The sequence below is a fragment of the Miniopterus natalensis genome, chromosome 13 (genome assembly GCF_054644295.1).
Source record: "Miniopterus natalensis isolate mMinNat1 chromosome 13, mMinNat1.hap1, whole genome shotgun sequence".
NCBI classification, from domain to species: Eukaryota; Metazoa; Chordata; class Mammalia; order Chiroptera; family Miniopteridae; genus Miniopterus; species Miniopterus natalensis.
Genome location: NC_142093.1, coordinates 50138294 through 50154816, shown reverse-complemented (window position 1 = coordinate 50154816; position 16523 = coordinate 50138294). Strand labels below are relative to the sequence as shown.

Here is a 16523-nt window from a genome sequence, read left to right as displayed (position 1 = left end):
GGTGGGTTCAGGGTACTGTGTGTCTGTGTCACAGGGGGTGGAGGGGATGGGTGTCCACCACCAGGAGGTAACAGATCCCCACCCTGTGCAGTGTCCCCAGTGCCCCAAGGAGCCAGAGGAAGAGAACAGAAGCCAGAGAGGAGGGGTGGAGAGGGCATTTCCAGACCACATGCGGGGCCTCCAAGCCCTTCTCACACCCTGGAGACCCGGAGACCCAAAGGTCTCTCAATAATTGCTTTGGACACAGCAGAAGGGTGACAAGAACAGGAAACTAAAGAGGAAAAAGGGAAGAAGAGGGGCTGAGAGAGGGGAAGTCATCGCCTTGGTGGGATGGGAGACTCTAGCTTTCACCAGAATCCCAGCCACGGTCAGCTCAGTGGGTCACTCCTGTCTGAAGGTGACACACAAGCTGGGGCACAGGAGCATCGGACCTCCTTCGGACAGAAGTGCTTTGTGACCCTGAGGCTGGAGAGGGGAGACCTGGGGCCAAGGATGGAGAGGAAGCAGGATCAACCTGGCACTTCTCCGCATGAGGCCGACCGCTGGCCCTTCCACCAAGGACCACTCGCCATGCTGAGAGCCAGTGACTCTGTCCCTCCCCACAGAGCAAAGTGCCCAAGGCCTTGGCAGGAGCCTGGCCACATCCAGACGCTGGCAACCTCAGATGAGGGTGCAGATTCAGCTGTGGTCCCAGCTTCTCTGAATGACCTTGAAAAGGTCATCTCTTGCTCTCAGTTTCCCCAAGTGCAAATTGGGGCCAGTGTCCTCAATCAGAGAGGGAAGTGAATGCAGACAAGTTTTATAAACAGAAGACACTACGGCTCCATGAAGGGTTGTCCTAACTTCGGAGGGTGAGGAAGGACTGGGCGTAGGGGGCAGTTAAGTGGCGGGTGGAGAGCCAGGAGGGAGGCCCTCAGCTGCTAGGGCTCAGCCTTCTCTTCCCGCACCTACCCCGGGACCAGGACACCAGGAATTGCCTAAGGAAGACTTGGGTGGGTATGTGGGAAAGGCTTAGGGTGGGGGAGCAGGAGGGGAGGGAGCCCTCAGCAGGCCCTGTCTTTGGGCTGCAGCACCCACTCCCCTGCCTGAGGTTGTCCGAAGGTTAACTGTGGCCCTGGCAAGCAGGCAGGAAATTCGTGTTCTTTAGTAAGAACTTACAGCAGGAATATTGGAGAATCGAGGGGAGGGTTGGACTCAGCCTGGGGCTGGCCTTGGAGGCAGGACTCCCAGCTGCCCCTGTCACCAGCCTGCAGGACAGAGGGTCTCAGCAGCTCCAGCCCACCTTAGAAAGATGGGCTCTGCCCCACCTGGCAGGCCCAGGTAAGCCTCAAGCTACTCTGTATCCCACTGTACGGGGCTGCCCGGCCCACACGGGGGCCTCTGCGGGCTCCGGGCGCCCAGGCTGGCCTGGCTGATGCGGGGAAGACGGGACCCTGGAGAAGGGATGGTGAGCGTGATGGACCAAGGAGAGCAGCCTGCAAGCGGAGGCGCCTGGCCACACAGGCAGCGAGGGGACTGTCCCAGTGTGCAGGGGGTAGGTGAGGCAGGCCCTCCATGCAGTGGGGATGCCGCAGGCCCATGCCGTCCCCCAAATTCTCTTCCCAGCACACTGCTCCCACACGCCTTCAGAGAACCAGGGCCCGACCTTACCATACAGTCACCCAGCGCCCTCCCACCGCTCTGCTGCCCCCTCCCCCGACACACACAGCCCGAGAGGTGGCTTCCAGCTCAGCCTTGGCAGCCTCCTCCATGTCGTCCTCTACTGTGCCCTCAGCTGCCACCCCGGCTTCTCCCAGCAGCACCTCGAATGCATCCATGTATTGGATGACTGCATGGTTGGCCATGGACAGACTATCTGACCCGCTGGACTGGGCCCCACCACACTCACCAGCACCACTCTGAACAGTGTCCTGGGTGCTCAGGTCGCCTCAGAGAAGGGAAGGGCAGTTCCCAGCCACAGTCACCGAGGCACAAGCACAGCCCAAGTCCCTTTGTCACTTGGGAGTTGGAGAGGGCCGGCCAGGGCAACAGTGTTCTGATCACTCTGCAGGCTCCCTGGGTGCCATGCATCTCACAGGGATTCTTAGAGGAGGGGGGTTCGCTGTGGCCCCAGAACCAGCTGAGGGCTGTCTTAGGGCCTCAGGAACCCAGAGTTTCAGAATCACGAGGAGTCTCAGGTATGTAGGGTTCCATCCTACCGCCAGGCTAGTAGCCAGATGGAAGCCCTGATATTGAGGACGAGCCTCATCTCACGTCCCCTGGGAAGAGATGGGAACCAGTTTCCTCCACAGCAATGTCCGCCAGACCTGTGGCTCCGTGCCGTCCTCAGTGAGTGTCCCTGGTCTGTCCTGTTTCTCAGCCTCTGCCCTCCCAGGCTTGGGAGCCCTGGGAATCCTCTTCCATCTGACTCAACCTCAACTGCTCTCTGTCCAGCCATCAAATTTACCACACAGCCCTGTCCCTCGTTCCAGGTTCCGCGAAGATAGCAGATAGTCCCTGGGGGACCAAGCACCCTGTTGGGGGCAGAGCCCTTGCAGCCACCATGGTATGTGTCCCCTTGATCTCCAACATTTCTTAGAAAGGGGTTGTCCCTGTGGACTCCCTCCCTACTTGTTGGCACTGACACCCGGTGACTCTCCATGGCTCTCTTGTGTCTAGAACCCTCCAGCAGCCAGACAGGGCCCTGTGATGTTGGGTGAAAGTGCTGGACTTACAGTAAGAGAATCTGACTGAACCCACTGCCTCCCCTCTTGAATTTCACTTTTTCTGAGCCTCAGTTTGCCCACATGTAGAATGGGACTAATCCCACCTTCATAGATGCGAGGCCTCCACACTGTGCCTGGCCCAGAAGAGCCCAGGAAAGATCTTCTCAATTCCTCCTCTCGGACCACAGGGTCACAGGGCTGCTTCTGTGAACAGCCACTCCCGGGTCAGCCACCAGCCTGCCCGCCGACACTCGGGCTTTTGTTAACAGCAACCACTTATTGGGTCCACGACTGGCCAGGACTGTGCCATGTGCTTATTTTATTCTCACATTTACTCAGAGCTGGAGAAGTCAAAGCATGGGATGGGGGTGTGCCTGGCGTTAAACATGTCAGGGCAGAGGGAGGATGCTAAGTCAGGGTTCCTGGGCATGAGACAGCCATTTGCACCCCAGGCCCCAAAGTGAGTTCACTGTGAATTGGGCTTGAGGTTCTCTGGACAAAGCCCAGCCTTGTTGCCTCCTCCCCAGTCAACCCCGAAGCCCGAAACGGAGTAATGGTTTATTGAGTCAAGTGGCAATGGCGGTGGTCTTTAAAAAAGAAAGAAGTATTGGGGAGAGAAGCCCAACATGGCAGGGAGACAATTCACTGAGAGGCCACAGTCTGGGTGGACAGGGGGAACCGGACCCACGCAGAGCCGCATTTACAGTATTTACAGTCAGGCCTTGGGGTGGGACCTGCAGGTGCAGAGGGAGTCTGCATTGCTGGCTGGGTGGCAGCAGGCCTCCCCAGGTGTGGGGGCTGGGGCCGAGGCAGGGCTGCTGGGAGGGACCCAGGTCCTCAGCAGCTCCGCCTGCTCTGCGCTGGGCCTTTTGGAAAGTCAGTCTCCAGCTGTGAGAGGCTGGTCTCTGGGATGAGCTGCAGGAGTAGAAGCTGGGTGCGCAGGTGTGTCACAGCAGCAGGCGGAAGGAAGTCCCCTTGACAGGCAGGTGGAGCTTTTGGTTGACTGGGCCCAGCCTTCAGCCCGTGGCCAAGAGGGAGGTATAGGAGGAGCCAAGCAGGCTGGGTCAAGGAGGTGGACAGTGGTAGCCTCAACTCTGGGGCAGCTCGGTGGGAGTGACCCTCAGGGTGGCTGTGGGGACAGCCTTCGCACTGGCTGTGACTTGTGGGCTGGAGGGAAGCGCTAACACCCCAGGACCACTAGAGCGTGTTGATGGTGGAGCCACAGAGGTGTCCCGGGCCCCTAAGCCCACTGTGGGCCTGTGTGCCATCCCCTCAAGCTCTCCGCTGCTGCTCTGCTCTTCACATTCCTCCAGTTTTGCGTTTCTCAGAACAGGATGTCTCTCCCTGGAACTCTGGCCTCACCGAGGAATCCTGGAGGACAGTCTGGCCTTCTGCAAAGTCATCCTGTCTTTCATGGTTCATTAAGTCAGCCACACAGGAGTGTGACCTGCGTGGCTGGACTTGTGGTTATTTTCATGTAATAAATAAAGATTCTTTTCTGTGACTCTCTGCGGCCTATCCCAGACCCGGTCCTCCTGCTGCTGTGTCGCTCCCACTGTCCCCGTGGTGACTACAGGTGGTCAAAGGCCGTGGCAGTGGTGGGCGGCCCGCTCGGCCTTGATGTGGAACTGTAATAATATGGAGAACCTGGACACGTCAGAAAAATAACAACACTGCTGGTCAGAGGGGGAAATTGCACCACAGCCGCCCTGGCATCTGCTAACCTTTAAGACAGCTCAGGTTAATCATTTATCCCCCGGCCTATCTGATCATCAAAGATTAACTCCTCTCCACCTGTTTCCTCCTTCTCTGACCTCACCTTTGAGTTTCTGGCCAGAGGAGAAGGTGGCTTCTTGTCCCTCCCCCATGATTACTGTGACCTTCAACGCCCTTGTTTCAGAGATAGAGCAAGATTGAGCAGTTACATCTGGAACCCCGAGAACTACACACACAGGGGGACCATGGGAGCTCCCTAGCTTTGACCAAACTGTGCGAAGTCACAGAATCTTCCTCCTCCAAACCAGAGAGACTTAAAATTCTCACTGCTTGGCCCTGGCCGGTGTCGCTCAGTGGTTAGAGCGTCAGCCCACGCACCACCGAAGTGTCGTGGGTTCAATTCCCTGCAACACACCTGGGTTGCAGGTTTGATTCCCGGCCCCAGTCAGGGAGCTTGCAGGAGGCAAGCAATTGATGTGTCTCTCTCACATTGATGTCTCTTTCTCTCCCTCCTTTCCCCCCACTTCCTTCACTCTCTCTAAAAATCAATGGAGAGAAGATCCTGGGAGGAGGATTAACAAAAACAAATTCTGACTGGTCAATGGGGGCTGTGCATTTGAGGGCCTCCACGGGGGAGGCTCTGCGGGGAGCTGACTGATCCCCCCCACCGCCCCCACGACTCAGTGCTCTTAGCCTTTCTGGTTAAACTGAACAGAACAGAGGCTTGGAGTTGAAGTCACCTGGCAAACCCTCCCGGCCACTTTTGGAATGCCAGGAGGTAACAGAGGAGGGGGGTCTTGGGGAACGCACGGCCCTGCCAGGCCTGCGATGATACGGGGGGTCAGCCACACCTGCACCACTGCTTTTCTCTGGCCCAGGTTGGTTCGAGGTCATCACTCAGGGAGACTGAGTGTGTTTCCTCAAGTTCACCATTTATGGGGCTTGGATTCCTAAAAATCTCTCTTCACAGCCGAGGCCTCAGGGCGAGAGGGGTGCCGAGCAGCCCGCAGGTCACTGGACCTGGACTCTGCAGGCTGTCCATATCTCAAGTCACCTTCCGGGACTGGGGTGAAGCAGAGGACTTGCAGGGTCTGCTGCTGCATCATGAGCACTCATGAGCCGCTTGATGGCTAATGTGGGCAACAGGAAGTCACTCGGTGCCATCAGTGTGCTCCCAGGCGGGGGCAGTGGGCACTCTGCATGGTACCCATCAGTGCCTGCTGCTGCTGGACTATGAGCCCCAAAAGGCGGGGCATCCATTCTGAGACTTCTTAATTCACCCTGGCCCTCCCAAGGCCTGAGCCCTGGATCCTGCTCAAAGAAAGATCTCATAGACTTGGCCTTGGGCAAGAGGAGGGAGCATGGTGCAGGGAAGTCTTCCTTCTGCCTTCTTCCCTGAACAACCTGGCCACAACCTGGCACACTGCCTTCCTGCTCGAATTATGAGCAACACCTGTCTCCCCAGGCCCTAGTCTAACCTGGGCCTCCCAGATTTGAGACGACTTTGGCCCAGCCTTGCACCCCACCCGCCCTACACAGCAGAGGGCCTGAGCGGCCACAGGAACTTACTCAGCAAGCTGGAGTTGGGGAAGCGCCAGGCCTCGCTGTAGGAGGAGTAGGGGGTGTGGCCGTAGGCATTGCCAGAGTAGTCGCTTCCTGTTGGAGGCACACAGGTGAGAGGTGAGGTGGAGCACCCCTGTGGGGCTGGGGTGGGGGAGGAGAAGGGTCTGGCACTGGGCAAGCCCTGGGGACAGGTGGAGCCAGGGGACGGTGGAAGCTCAGATGGCCCCTCCCTTGGGGCCCCTCAGTCAGCATCATTTCGAGCAGTGGCCTTTCCCCTAGACATTGGAGAGTTGTCCCTCACAGGAATTGTAGTAAGTGGATGTTTGTATTATGCCCATTTTCCAGGTGAAGATCTGAGGCCTAGGGATTGGCATATGGGAGCTGTGACTCCAGGACCCAGTTTCTAACCACTTCTACTGCCCAGACCTTCTGTGAGGAGCCTCTCCAGGAGGTGTCAGTGGGGAGAGGGAAGGAGGGATGGGCAGACGGAGGGAGAAAAAAGGCAAAGAAAAAAAAAGAAAGAAAGAAACCTTTCTTAATGATCTAATCCAACCGTTCATTTCCCAAATGAAGAAACTGCTACCCAGAGAGGGACCAGGTGTGCAATGAGAGCCTGCACTAGAACCAGCCCCAGCTCCTACTCCAGCTCTTTCCTGTGCCTTACAATGTGAACTGCCCTGTTTACTGCTGCAGCAGCCCAGATCCCCTGAGTTCACTGCACCCAGGGAGGGAGCCAATTCAATGCTGGCTATACAAGGGCCTCGTGCCTCTACCCCACCCTACCCAGTGCCAACACTGCTGGCTTTAAGGGACAAAGGAGAGGGGTGGGAAACGCAGTGTGTTTGCCCTCTTGTCTTGTCACTTACTTGTGCATTCACTCACTCACACACATATCCACTTACTGGACTCATGTCTGCCAAGCACCTATGTGCTTCAGTTACAGGGAAGCTGCAGGACAGGGCTCAGAAGGTGGTGCAGCATCTTCCCGCCACCAGATCTGTCAATGCCCCTGCACCCACAAAAGCCCAGCCATCTCTTTGCTCTATCTCACCCCACTCATCTTTGCAAGGACTTGGCCCTTGCAATGGATCCTTTCTCCTTTCTCCTTCATTGGTTCTCCCTTCAATGGTTCTAATTCATCACTCCCTTCATCCAGCAAACATGCTCTGTTATCTTCTCTTTTAAAAATCCCCTTCCTACCCCACATCCCTCTCCAGCTCACAGCCCCTCTCTCTGCCCCATGGTCTCTGCCGGCACCTCCGCATTCCCCTCCAATCAGGCTGAGCGCTCATATCCTCGCTGCCTCTGCCTGAATGTCCCAGTGGTTACTTCTGTGTCCACCACTCCGTAAACTCTCAGCCGACTTTGACTCACCCACCAACCTCTCTCTTGGGGCGGGGTGTCCTGACCCTCTGGCCTCTCTACTTCACTCTCCTCTGGTTCCTTCTCTACGAGAACTCTAAAGATTGAAGAGCCCCAGGGCTTGATGTGTGAGCCTCCTGTGAATTTACATCCACATTTCCTTTCCCGTGATCTTGTCTAATTCTTGGCATTAAATAACATCTCTGAACAATGGTGGAAATGTATGCCCTCGTCAGGATGACTTGCTGACTTCAGACATATTGCGCCTTCTGACTTACTAAACTGGGTACCTAGGAGATGTCTCAATCCTAATTTGACCCAACAGAACTCTTGGTTTCCACCTGCCACACACTCTACCCCTTCCTCTCCTGATCTCCCCCATGTGCACTTGCCACCACCATCCACAGAGTTGCCAAAGCCCCAAACCTAGCCGTCAGTCATCCTTGTGTCCTTGGTGTTTGAACCCCTATAACCAATTCACCAGCGAGTGTTGTTGGCTCTACCACCAGCACTGTCCTCAGTGTTTCTCCTCCTTCACTGCTGCCTCCCCTGCCCAAGGCCACTGCATGAACTACTACAATTGCCTCTCCCCTAACTGGTCTCTGTGCTGCCTCTTTTGACTGCCTGCAACCAATTTTCCCAGCAGCCTGAGTACTCTTAAAATTTGACCCAAGCCACTGCCAACATCTCCTCATTGCACAGTCCCTTCCTACTCACTCACACCCTCTTTCTGTGTGACCACATTAACCTAGTTCCTGCCTTGGGGCCTTTGCACTTGCTGTCCTTTAGGGTGGGGGATGGGCTGCCCCAGTTTGTCACTTAGCTGACCACTTTGAACACCTTCTCAGGGAGGCCTCCCTGATCATCCAATCTAAAGTAGTATAATTCTTTCCCTGTGGCTCTGTATCACAGAATCCTATTTTGCTCTCTTTATAACACTGTTGTCTAAAATTATCTTGTCTATTCATTCATTGGCTTGTTTACTGTACTCTCTTCTCCACTATTAGGTTGTAAACTAGATAAAGAGACCTGCCTTGTTCACTGCTATACCCCTAGCATCCTATGCCATAGAGCCTCAACCAGTATCTGTTAAATGAAAAAGCAGTGGATGGAAGGATGGTTGAAAGGGTGAATGATGGAAGAATAGATAATGGAAAGGTGGATAGGTGGAAGGATGAATGTATGGAAGAATGGATGTATGGAAGGATGGAAAGGTGGAAGGATGGATGGATGGATGGATGGATGGATGGATGGATGGATGGATGGATGAATGGCTAGAAGAATGAAAGAATGGATGGATAAACAGAGGGAAGGATGGATGAAAGGATGGAAGGATGAAAGGATGGATGGATGATAGAGTGCGTAGAAGAATGAAATAATGGATGGGTAAATGGAAGGATGGATGGGTGGATGGAAGAATGACTAGAAGAATGAAAGAATGGATGAATAAATGGAAGGATGGATGGATAGATGGATGGGTGGATGGAAGAATGAATGGATGGATGGAAGGATGAAAGGATGGATGGATGGGTGATAGAAGTGCATAGAAGAATGAAAGAATGGATGGGTAAATGGAAGAATGGATGAATGGATGGAAGAATGGCTAGAAGAATAAAAAAATGGACGGATAAATGAAAGGATGGATGGGTGGATGGATGGATGGGTGGATGGAAGAATGAACGAATGGATGGATGGAAGGATGGAGGGGTGAAAACATGGATGGATGGATGGATGGATGGATGGATGGATGGATGGATGGATGGATGGATGGACAAATGGAAGGGTGGATAGAAAAATGAAAGAATGGATAGATGAATAGATGGATGGATGGATGAATAGATGGGAGGGAGGGAGGGAGGGAGGGAGGGAGGGAGGGAGGGAGGGAGGGAGGGAGGGAGGGAGGGAAAAATGAATGAGAAGACGCATGTATCACTGGAAAAAGGTGTGTAAAGATAAATGGAAGGAAAGCTGGATAGGTGGATGGATGGATCAAACTATCTCTGGAGCTGTTCATTCAGCTCCAGAACTGGTATGAGCATCATTAACTGTGTGAATGGGGCAGGAAAAACAATGACAATTAGGAGGCAAAACAAGAGAAATCTTGTCCTGCCCTATTTCCATGTTGCTCTCCTAGATCTGGTGTCATTATTTCTGGTATGGTGGGAGGCAGTGTGGAGTGGTTGACAGAGACCTAGGTTTGAAATCAAAATGCCTGTTTTGAACAACTCAGCCACTTAGTATGGTTATAACCCTGAGCACACCCCTTTGCTTTTCTAAGCTGTTTTCTTATCTCTATAAAATGAGGATAATAGCAGCTTCCCAGGCTTATGGTGAAGCTAAGTGAGAACTAAAGTTCTGTATATGAATGACTGGGCGCACAGAAGAGCAGAATAACTAGTTTCTTCCTTCCACAACTGATTAAAGACCATCATTAACATGCCTTGCTTGAAACATTTATTATTTACATAGCACATAGTAGGTGCCTTAATAGATGTTATTGATTTTAATGGAAGGAATCCTTGTTGCCACTGGGAGATTGTGGCCACTGGTAAGAGATGAACAAATAAGAATTTATTTGCCCCATGGAGATCCTAGGAACCAGGTGAAACAATTAAATAGCACTGCATTTTCTGAAAACTGGTTTTGCGTGTAATTTACTGGGAACCAATCCAATCCACCGCACAAGGCAAGACCCCTCCCTTTTGCAATTCACTTGTAGTGGATGCTGTGGTTGTGCTATTTTTTTGTCCACAACACCCACGCAGGATGAGGTCTTTCTGGAAACAACCTGGGGGCCTTTGATGAGAGGCCCAAGCCTTCCAGCTACCTCACAGGTCAAACTCTGGGCCCCAGGAACCCCTTGCCCTGGGCATGCCCCCGGGGATGATTCATAATTAAGAGAAAAGCCCCGGGCTTTATGTTTCTTCCTCCCCTCTAAGCAGGCGGCAGGGGAAGGTGGAGAGGTTGGAAGGGGGATGGGGGAGCCGACTGGAGCCCGGGATTTTGATTGAGAGGCCCCATTATCCACACTCTTAAAAAAATAACCGAATCTTTTCCTTTTTTATCTTGACCAATCTCATTTCACGCTCCAGAAGAGGAAGGGAGGGAGGGAGGGAGTCCGGGGCCAGGAGGGAGAGAGGAGTGAGTATTCTGTATTTTCAACGCTGCATTAAGCACATCGCCACGGTAACCAGGCAGCAACAAGTGCCAGCTCAGCAGGTTCCCAGGGAGCATAGAGCCTCCTTCCCTCCCTTGCTCTCCCTCCCTTCCCTCTGCCCAGGAGAGCCCAGCCCCCTGCCTCACACAGGACATCAGAGTGGGTGGCTGGCAAAGACAACCCCTCCTGGGGGGAGGAGAGCAGACCTGGGGGAAGAAGGCATGTCTCTGCAGTCAGGTCAGGGCACCTGGCCCAGGGCTGGCATGGGGGTCACAGAGGCCCTGATTCAGCCCCTTCCAGAAGCTCCAGGTCCTCAGGCCTCTGGGCAGCGGAAATGGTTCAATTTTACCCTTCCCATCCTTCCTTTACGATTCCTAAGAGAGACGCCTGTCCAAAGAGGCTCTCCTGTCCTCCTCACTTGTCTAGAACTTGACACCCTGGGTCACCGTTGGGTGATGACCATGCTGGCAGACAATGAAGTCCAAATGACTGGCAGGCAGGATTCCAGGACAGTCCAAATGACGATGGAGAAACGCTCCCAGCTCATCTCACACTCTGCAGGACCTTTGGAGTATCTAGAACTCGGGTCCTGCCCATGCAGGGTTGAGTGAGTGTGGGATGGAAAGGGGGCTATATTTCAACCATCATCATCATCATCGTATACACCATTCGTATTCAGATGTTATAGAAATGTAAACTGAAATTCACCAGTTAAATAACTGGGAGAATAGGGGTTACTTAAAGACTGGGCTTATGTTTAGCTGCCGATGTTCTGCAGTCCCATCCGGGATCCCTGAATGGATGGAAGAAATGGTAGAGCTGGGATTTGAACATTGGTCTGCCTCAATCTCTCCTTTTTCCTCATGATGGGTAACGTGGGAGCCTCTGGGAAGGAGGTCGAGCTAAGGAGAGGTAAGGAGCCAGGACGCACTGAAGTCTCTCCTCCAGACATTCAATGAGATGCACCCTTTGGTTCATCTCCCAGTTCCCTCTGGGAAGTCTATGCATGGGACACACCCTTCCTCTCGCTCCACCTTTGTCCAACACTTCCTCTTTGCAATGCTCCCCCTCCTGCCCAGCCCGGCCCCTTACCTGCCACCATGCCTGCGATGGCAGAAGAGGCATAGCTGCCCTGTCCGCTGGTGGGGATGTGGGGTGGGTATCCGGGCAGCGTTGGCCCCACCATCTCTCGCCCTGGAAAAACACAACAAGGAGTCATCAGTTGGGCCATAGGAGGCCACTGTACTTTACTGTCTTGCTTCCTGGAGGATCAGCGAGCTTTCCCTCCTGCCACACCCACTCTCTCCCAGGCCATTCTCCAAACCCACTTCCTCTCTCCTGTCTCCTCTGAGGCCACAGGCTCCACCAGGGAGGGAGTGCTGCAATCCTGCACTGCTCCCTGCTCTCCAGTGATTTTGTTTACATGAATCTTACTCATCCACAAACTGTCATGGTATCGAAGGGAGGCTGGGGGCTATGTCTCCTGGGTTCTCATTCCCCACAGCATCCAGCGCAGCAGCTGACGCAGCTGGCCTAAGTAAATATGTTAGAGGCCACTGGACTCAAAGCTCACACCCTTTCAGCCCCAGCTCTGAGCAGAGCCGAGGACAAGGCCCTACACAGGGAGGCATAGGTGTGGCCTACTGGCCCATTACTATCCTTTTTGGACCCATGCAGACATTGCTAATCAATCACTGTGCTCTTTTTCCACTGAGCCAGATGAGGTCCTCCTCCTCCTGCCTGATAGATGGACACAACCTATCAGAATCACAAGGGACAGAAAACCTTCTGGCTATCCCCAACCTAGAAAGGAGACGTGGGCTGAGAGGTATTTATCATTTAGATATGACCACGAACCGCATATCTGTCAATCCCATTCCTGAAAAAAACATTCTCAGCAAAACAGACACCATCTCTTTGTTAGTCTATATTTGTGGGTAATGCCCCTGCCCTGGTGACACCAAGACAGCTCTGTGAGGTCCCGATTTCCCTGGCTCCACATGTCCTTTACATCAGGAAGTCGAACCTTCCCATTTGGGAGACCCCACCTGACCTGGCGAGTTTCTTTCCATCTGCATCCTGTGCCTACAGTCACATGCCCCTCAGCCTAATCCCTAGATCAGACTCCCTCATCAAGGATTCTTGGCAAGGGGATGACACATGGTGGTCTGCCCAGTTATGACCACTGTCCCAGCATATTTATTAATAATACCCATTTCACTCTCAAAATCCCTCAGCTTGAAGGATGAATTATTTGGTCATCTGAGCTCTTGGTGATGTTTCAGGGTTTCTCAACCTCAGCACTACTGACATTTGGGGTTGGATTAATCTTTGTGTAGGGCCGTCCTCTGCATTGTAGAATATTCAGGACCATCCCTGGCCTCTACCTACTGGATGCCAGTAGCAGTTCCCACCCAGTGTGGCAACCAGAGATGTCTCCAAATATTGCCACATGTCCCCTGGTCGCAAACTTGCCCCTGGCTGCAATCCACTGTGTTAGACTGTGGCCATTTTACCCCATGCCTCTGCCTCTTGCACACCACACTGGGGCTGCTTGTCCTTCTAGGACTTATGTGGGCCCCTGTGAGTCCCTGTCAGACAACTTACTAAGTCCATCCCCTCTATGGCATTGCCAGTCCAACTTCCTCCTGTCAGTCCCTGTAGGTCGTTCATACCTCAGCCCTTCAGGGGGTGTCTGGTAATGATGGAAGGAAGGTACATCCATGGAACTCTACAAACTGTCAGAACCATGGTGACTAATTCCTCCTTACCTCTCTTTCTGCAGAGTACCTGAAGGCAAGTTGTTCATTCAACAAATATTTATGAATGAGTCTGATGTACTAGGCACTTTTCTGACCACTTGGGGATACAGCAGGAAGCAAGAAAGCTATGTTAGCAAGGCCAGGATGGGGCATAGACTAGGATGGGCGCTGGGAGCCAAGCCTACAGGGTAGATGAACAGTACCAGGCCTACTGGACTCCTGCCTTTCCTCTGGAGGGAAGGGTCTAGGAATCGGAGGACCTCGGTTCTTATCCTGCTTTTGTGGCTCATACTCTAAGTGGCCTTAGACCAGCCGCCCACATGCCCCAAGCTTCAGTTCCTTCACATACAAAATGGGGAAAAAGAAGAGAAGCTTAATGCACCTCATCACTTTACTATCTTATCACTGTCGCTGTGATGTTACCAATGAAATCCAGAGCCAGGGTCTCATGCCACAGGCAAACACTGATTAGTGCAACGAACGCATTCTGTTACAAGTCAAAGGAACAGGTATAGAATCAATCCCATTTGAAGTGAGTTATCTGTGAAACCATGTGAATGTGTTGATGAGACCCAGGGACCAACTCTTCTTAAGTCACAACTCAGTTCAGTCACAGTGGCTCCCTGGGTCCCACCCCATGAGAACTAGCCCCCAAATTACTCTTGGAAATGGAATTCATGAGTCTCAGTCCCATTCTGAGATTTTAATCTTTGTTTCTCCTTAGTCAGCTAAATTTCTCACAGTGGGGCAGAGATTTCCAAACCAAATGCTGGAGCAGACCCCGGTGCTCCTCTCATGACCTTGGCCTCCTGGACAGGCCAGTAAGACTCTCTTCAGGGCAGCCCTGTCCCAGGCTGTGGTTCCAGAAACTTTCCTATCAGTCCCACAAAACTCTTTCCTTCAGTTTCTCAAACCCTTAATTTATTTGACCTTTATTAATTTATTTTATATGAAGTCCGGCTGTGATTGGTGCCAGACCAAACAGAGTGGAACCCACTAGAATTCTACCGATGGGTTCAGTGCATTTGACTCAGGGTCCAAACAAGCAAGGGGTTGGAAGTGTTGATGAGAAAAAAGGAATGTTAGTGTATTTAGAAGGAGCAGGAGAAGGCTACTGAAGATATACTGAGGTACAATCTTATCTTTCCTGAGAGAGGACTGCAATATGGTCAGCTCTCTGGCTCAGCCCTCAGCCCTTGGACCAAGAGCCTGGCCCGGAGCCCCCGGGAGAGAAGGGCTGGCGTGGCGTCTGCAAGGGCAGGAGAAGTACAGAGGGTGGGCAGGCGCCTGGGCAGGACAGAAGTGGGAGAGGAGGGAGGAGATGGCAGGTCAGCCCTGATACCTTCGCTCTTCCTTTCCCCCTTACTTCCTCCTGTCGAGAGGGTGGGGGCCCAGGTCCAGGCCAGGCTGAGGCTGAGGAACACACCACTTCATTTCTCGGACCTACATCTTCCTGTCTGTCTCACAAGGAGCTGTTTTTGGTGAGAGATGGTGAAGTGGATTCACCTTACTTCTGGGATGGGAAGGATTCTGAGGCTGCGTCTGTGTCCCCCACAATGGGGATGGAGGTGAGGTCAGTCTTGGCTCCCAAGCCACCTATTTGCAGGGCTGATCCTTCCTCCTGCCCTCATCCTGTCCCTTCTAGCTCCTGACCTTGTTGCTTCTTGAGCAGCTCAGTGGGCAGAGCACCAGGGCACATACTCTTCTCAAGTCACAACTCAATTCAGTCACAGTGGCTCCCTGGGTCCCATCCCATGAGAACTAGCCCCCAAATTACTCTTGGAAATGGAATTCATGAGTCTCATTCCCCTGTATTCTGAGATTTTAATCTTTGTTTCTCCTTAGTCAGCTAAATTTCTCATAGTGGGGCAGAGATTTCCGAACCAAATGCTGGAGCAGACCCTGGTGTTCCTCTCATGACCTTGGCCTCCTGGAGAGGCCGGTGAGACTCTCTTCAGGGCAGCCCTGTCCCAGGCTGTGGTTCCAGAAACTTTTCTATCAGTCCCATAAAACTATTTTTTTCAATTCCTCAAACACATGGTCTCTTCCCCAAAAGCCAAGAACCTTGCACCCTTCCTAGAGATGAAACCACGGAAGCCTCGAGGCCCTCCATTCCAGCCTAACCACGCCCTTTACCCGCTTATTTTTTTTTAAGGGTCTTCACCACAAATTTATCTTTGGTTTGTAATTTTATCTCCTCTGTACTCCGACATGTTTCCAACATGGTCTTATTTTTAAGAAATTGGCATAAGCACAGGCCCACATTGACTGGCTGTGAAGCGGGGCTCTATAAGAAGACACCAGCACACCAGATATATTGGTGAATATTGTAAATATTGGTAAGAGCAGGATCAGAACCACGGTGTGGAGGAATTCAGAAGGCAGGGGTGGTTTCAGACAATTTTATTTGCCCCTTTTGATGTCTGCCCTCTACCTGACCCTTTTTAGTTCCTTATCTTGTTCTGATAGCAAGGAGAATTTATGGCGATCCCGAAATCTCTCTGGCAGGACTAAATACAATTTTGCACAAAAGGATGGAGGAGGGTAATGGACTCTGATGATAAAACCAAACTCAGAGCCTCTGACCAGCTGAGCTGGAGTGAGCCCTGGAGCAGCCAGGACCAGGCTCTTACAGATGGTTCCTGGCGAGTATGCTGGGACCCCAGCTGGGGCACTTGAAGGGAACTGGGGGGATGGGGGGCAATCCTACATTCCCCAAACCCTGGTGCTGCTCCATTCTAGGCTGGTTTAGGGAGCAGCTGAGAGCCAGAAGGACAGTCAGAGCCTCTGCGTTGGGAAGGGAGTGACCTGGAGAGACTGTGAAGCAGGGAAAGGTTATAGAAGGCAGCAGGAGAGTCCCCAGGAAGCCTCAGAGGAGGGTCCATGTAGGTGGGGGCTGAGCTGGTTTGGAATGAATACCCCCCGCCTCCCTTTTCTCCCCTTAGTCCTGGCTTCCTTTCTTTTCTTTCAAATTCACCTCTCCCTCCCATGTATGGGTTTCTAGTCCCCCACCCTTGAGATCCTTCTCCTGCCAACCTCCTACCTTTCCTTCTCCCAGTGTGGCCTCCTAGTCTGCTTACCATGGCTCAGCCACATGGTAGGTATTTAGGTCTAATCTTTAAGGAGCCCCAGGCCCACACCCTGGGCTCGGCTTGGACACCAGCCATCATAGCCTTGTGCCCAGGCCACAGGGCTGGCCCAGCTCTGTAAGCTGCAGCCCTGACTTGCTTCTGCTCTTGACAACCCGCCTGCACCCAG

General features: G+C 52.9%; 1 protein-coding gene across 1 annotated transcript in view; it reads right to left on the bottom strand.

Annotated features, from left to right (window-relative positions):
* Positions 1 to 4275: 4275 nt before the first annotated feature.
* PAX8 (paired box 8) overlaps positions 4276 to 16523 on the bottom strand; it is a 51590-nt gene continuing 39342 nt past the window's right edge. Inside the window, exons 10-12 of the mRNA XM_087823866.1 lie at positions 11596 to 11697; positions 5991 to 6077; positions 4276 to 4352 (exon numbers count right to left, since the gene is read on the bottom strand). Coding sequence (XP_087679992.1) covers positions 4276 to 4352; positions 5991 to 6077; positions 11596 to 11697 — 266 coding nt within the window. The remainder of the gene's footprint in view (positions 4353 to 5990; positions 6078 to 11595; positions 11698 to 16523) is intronic.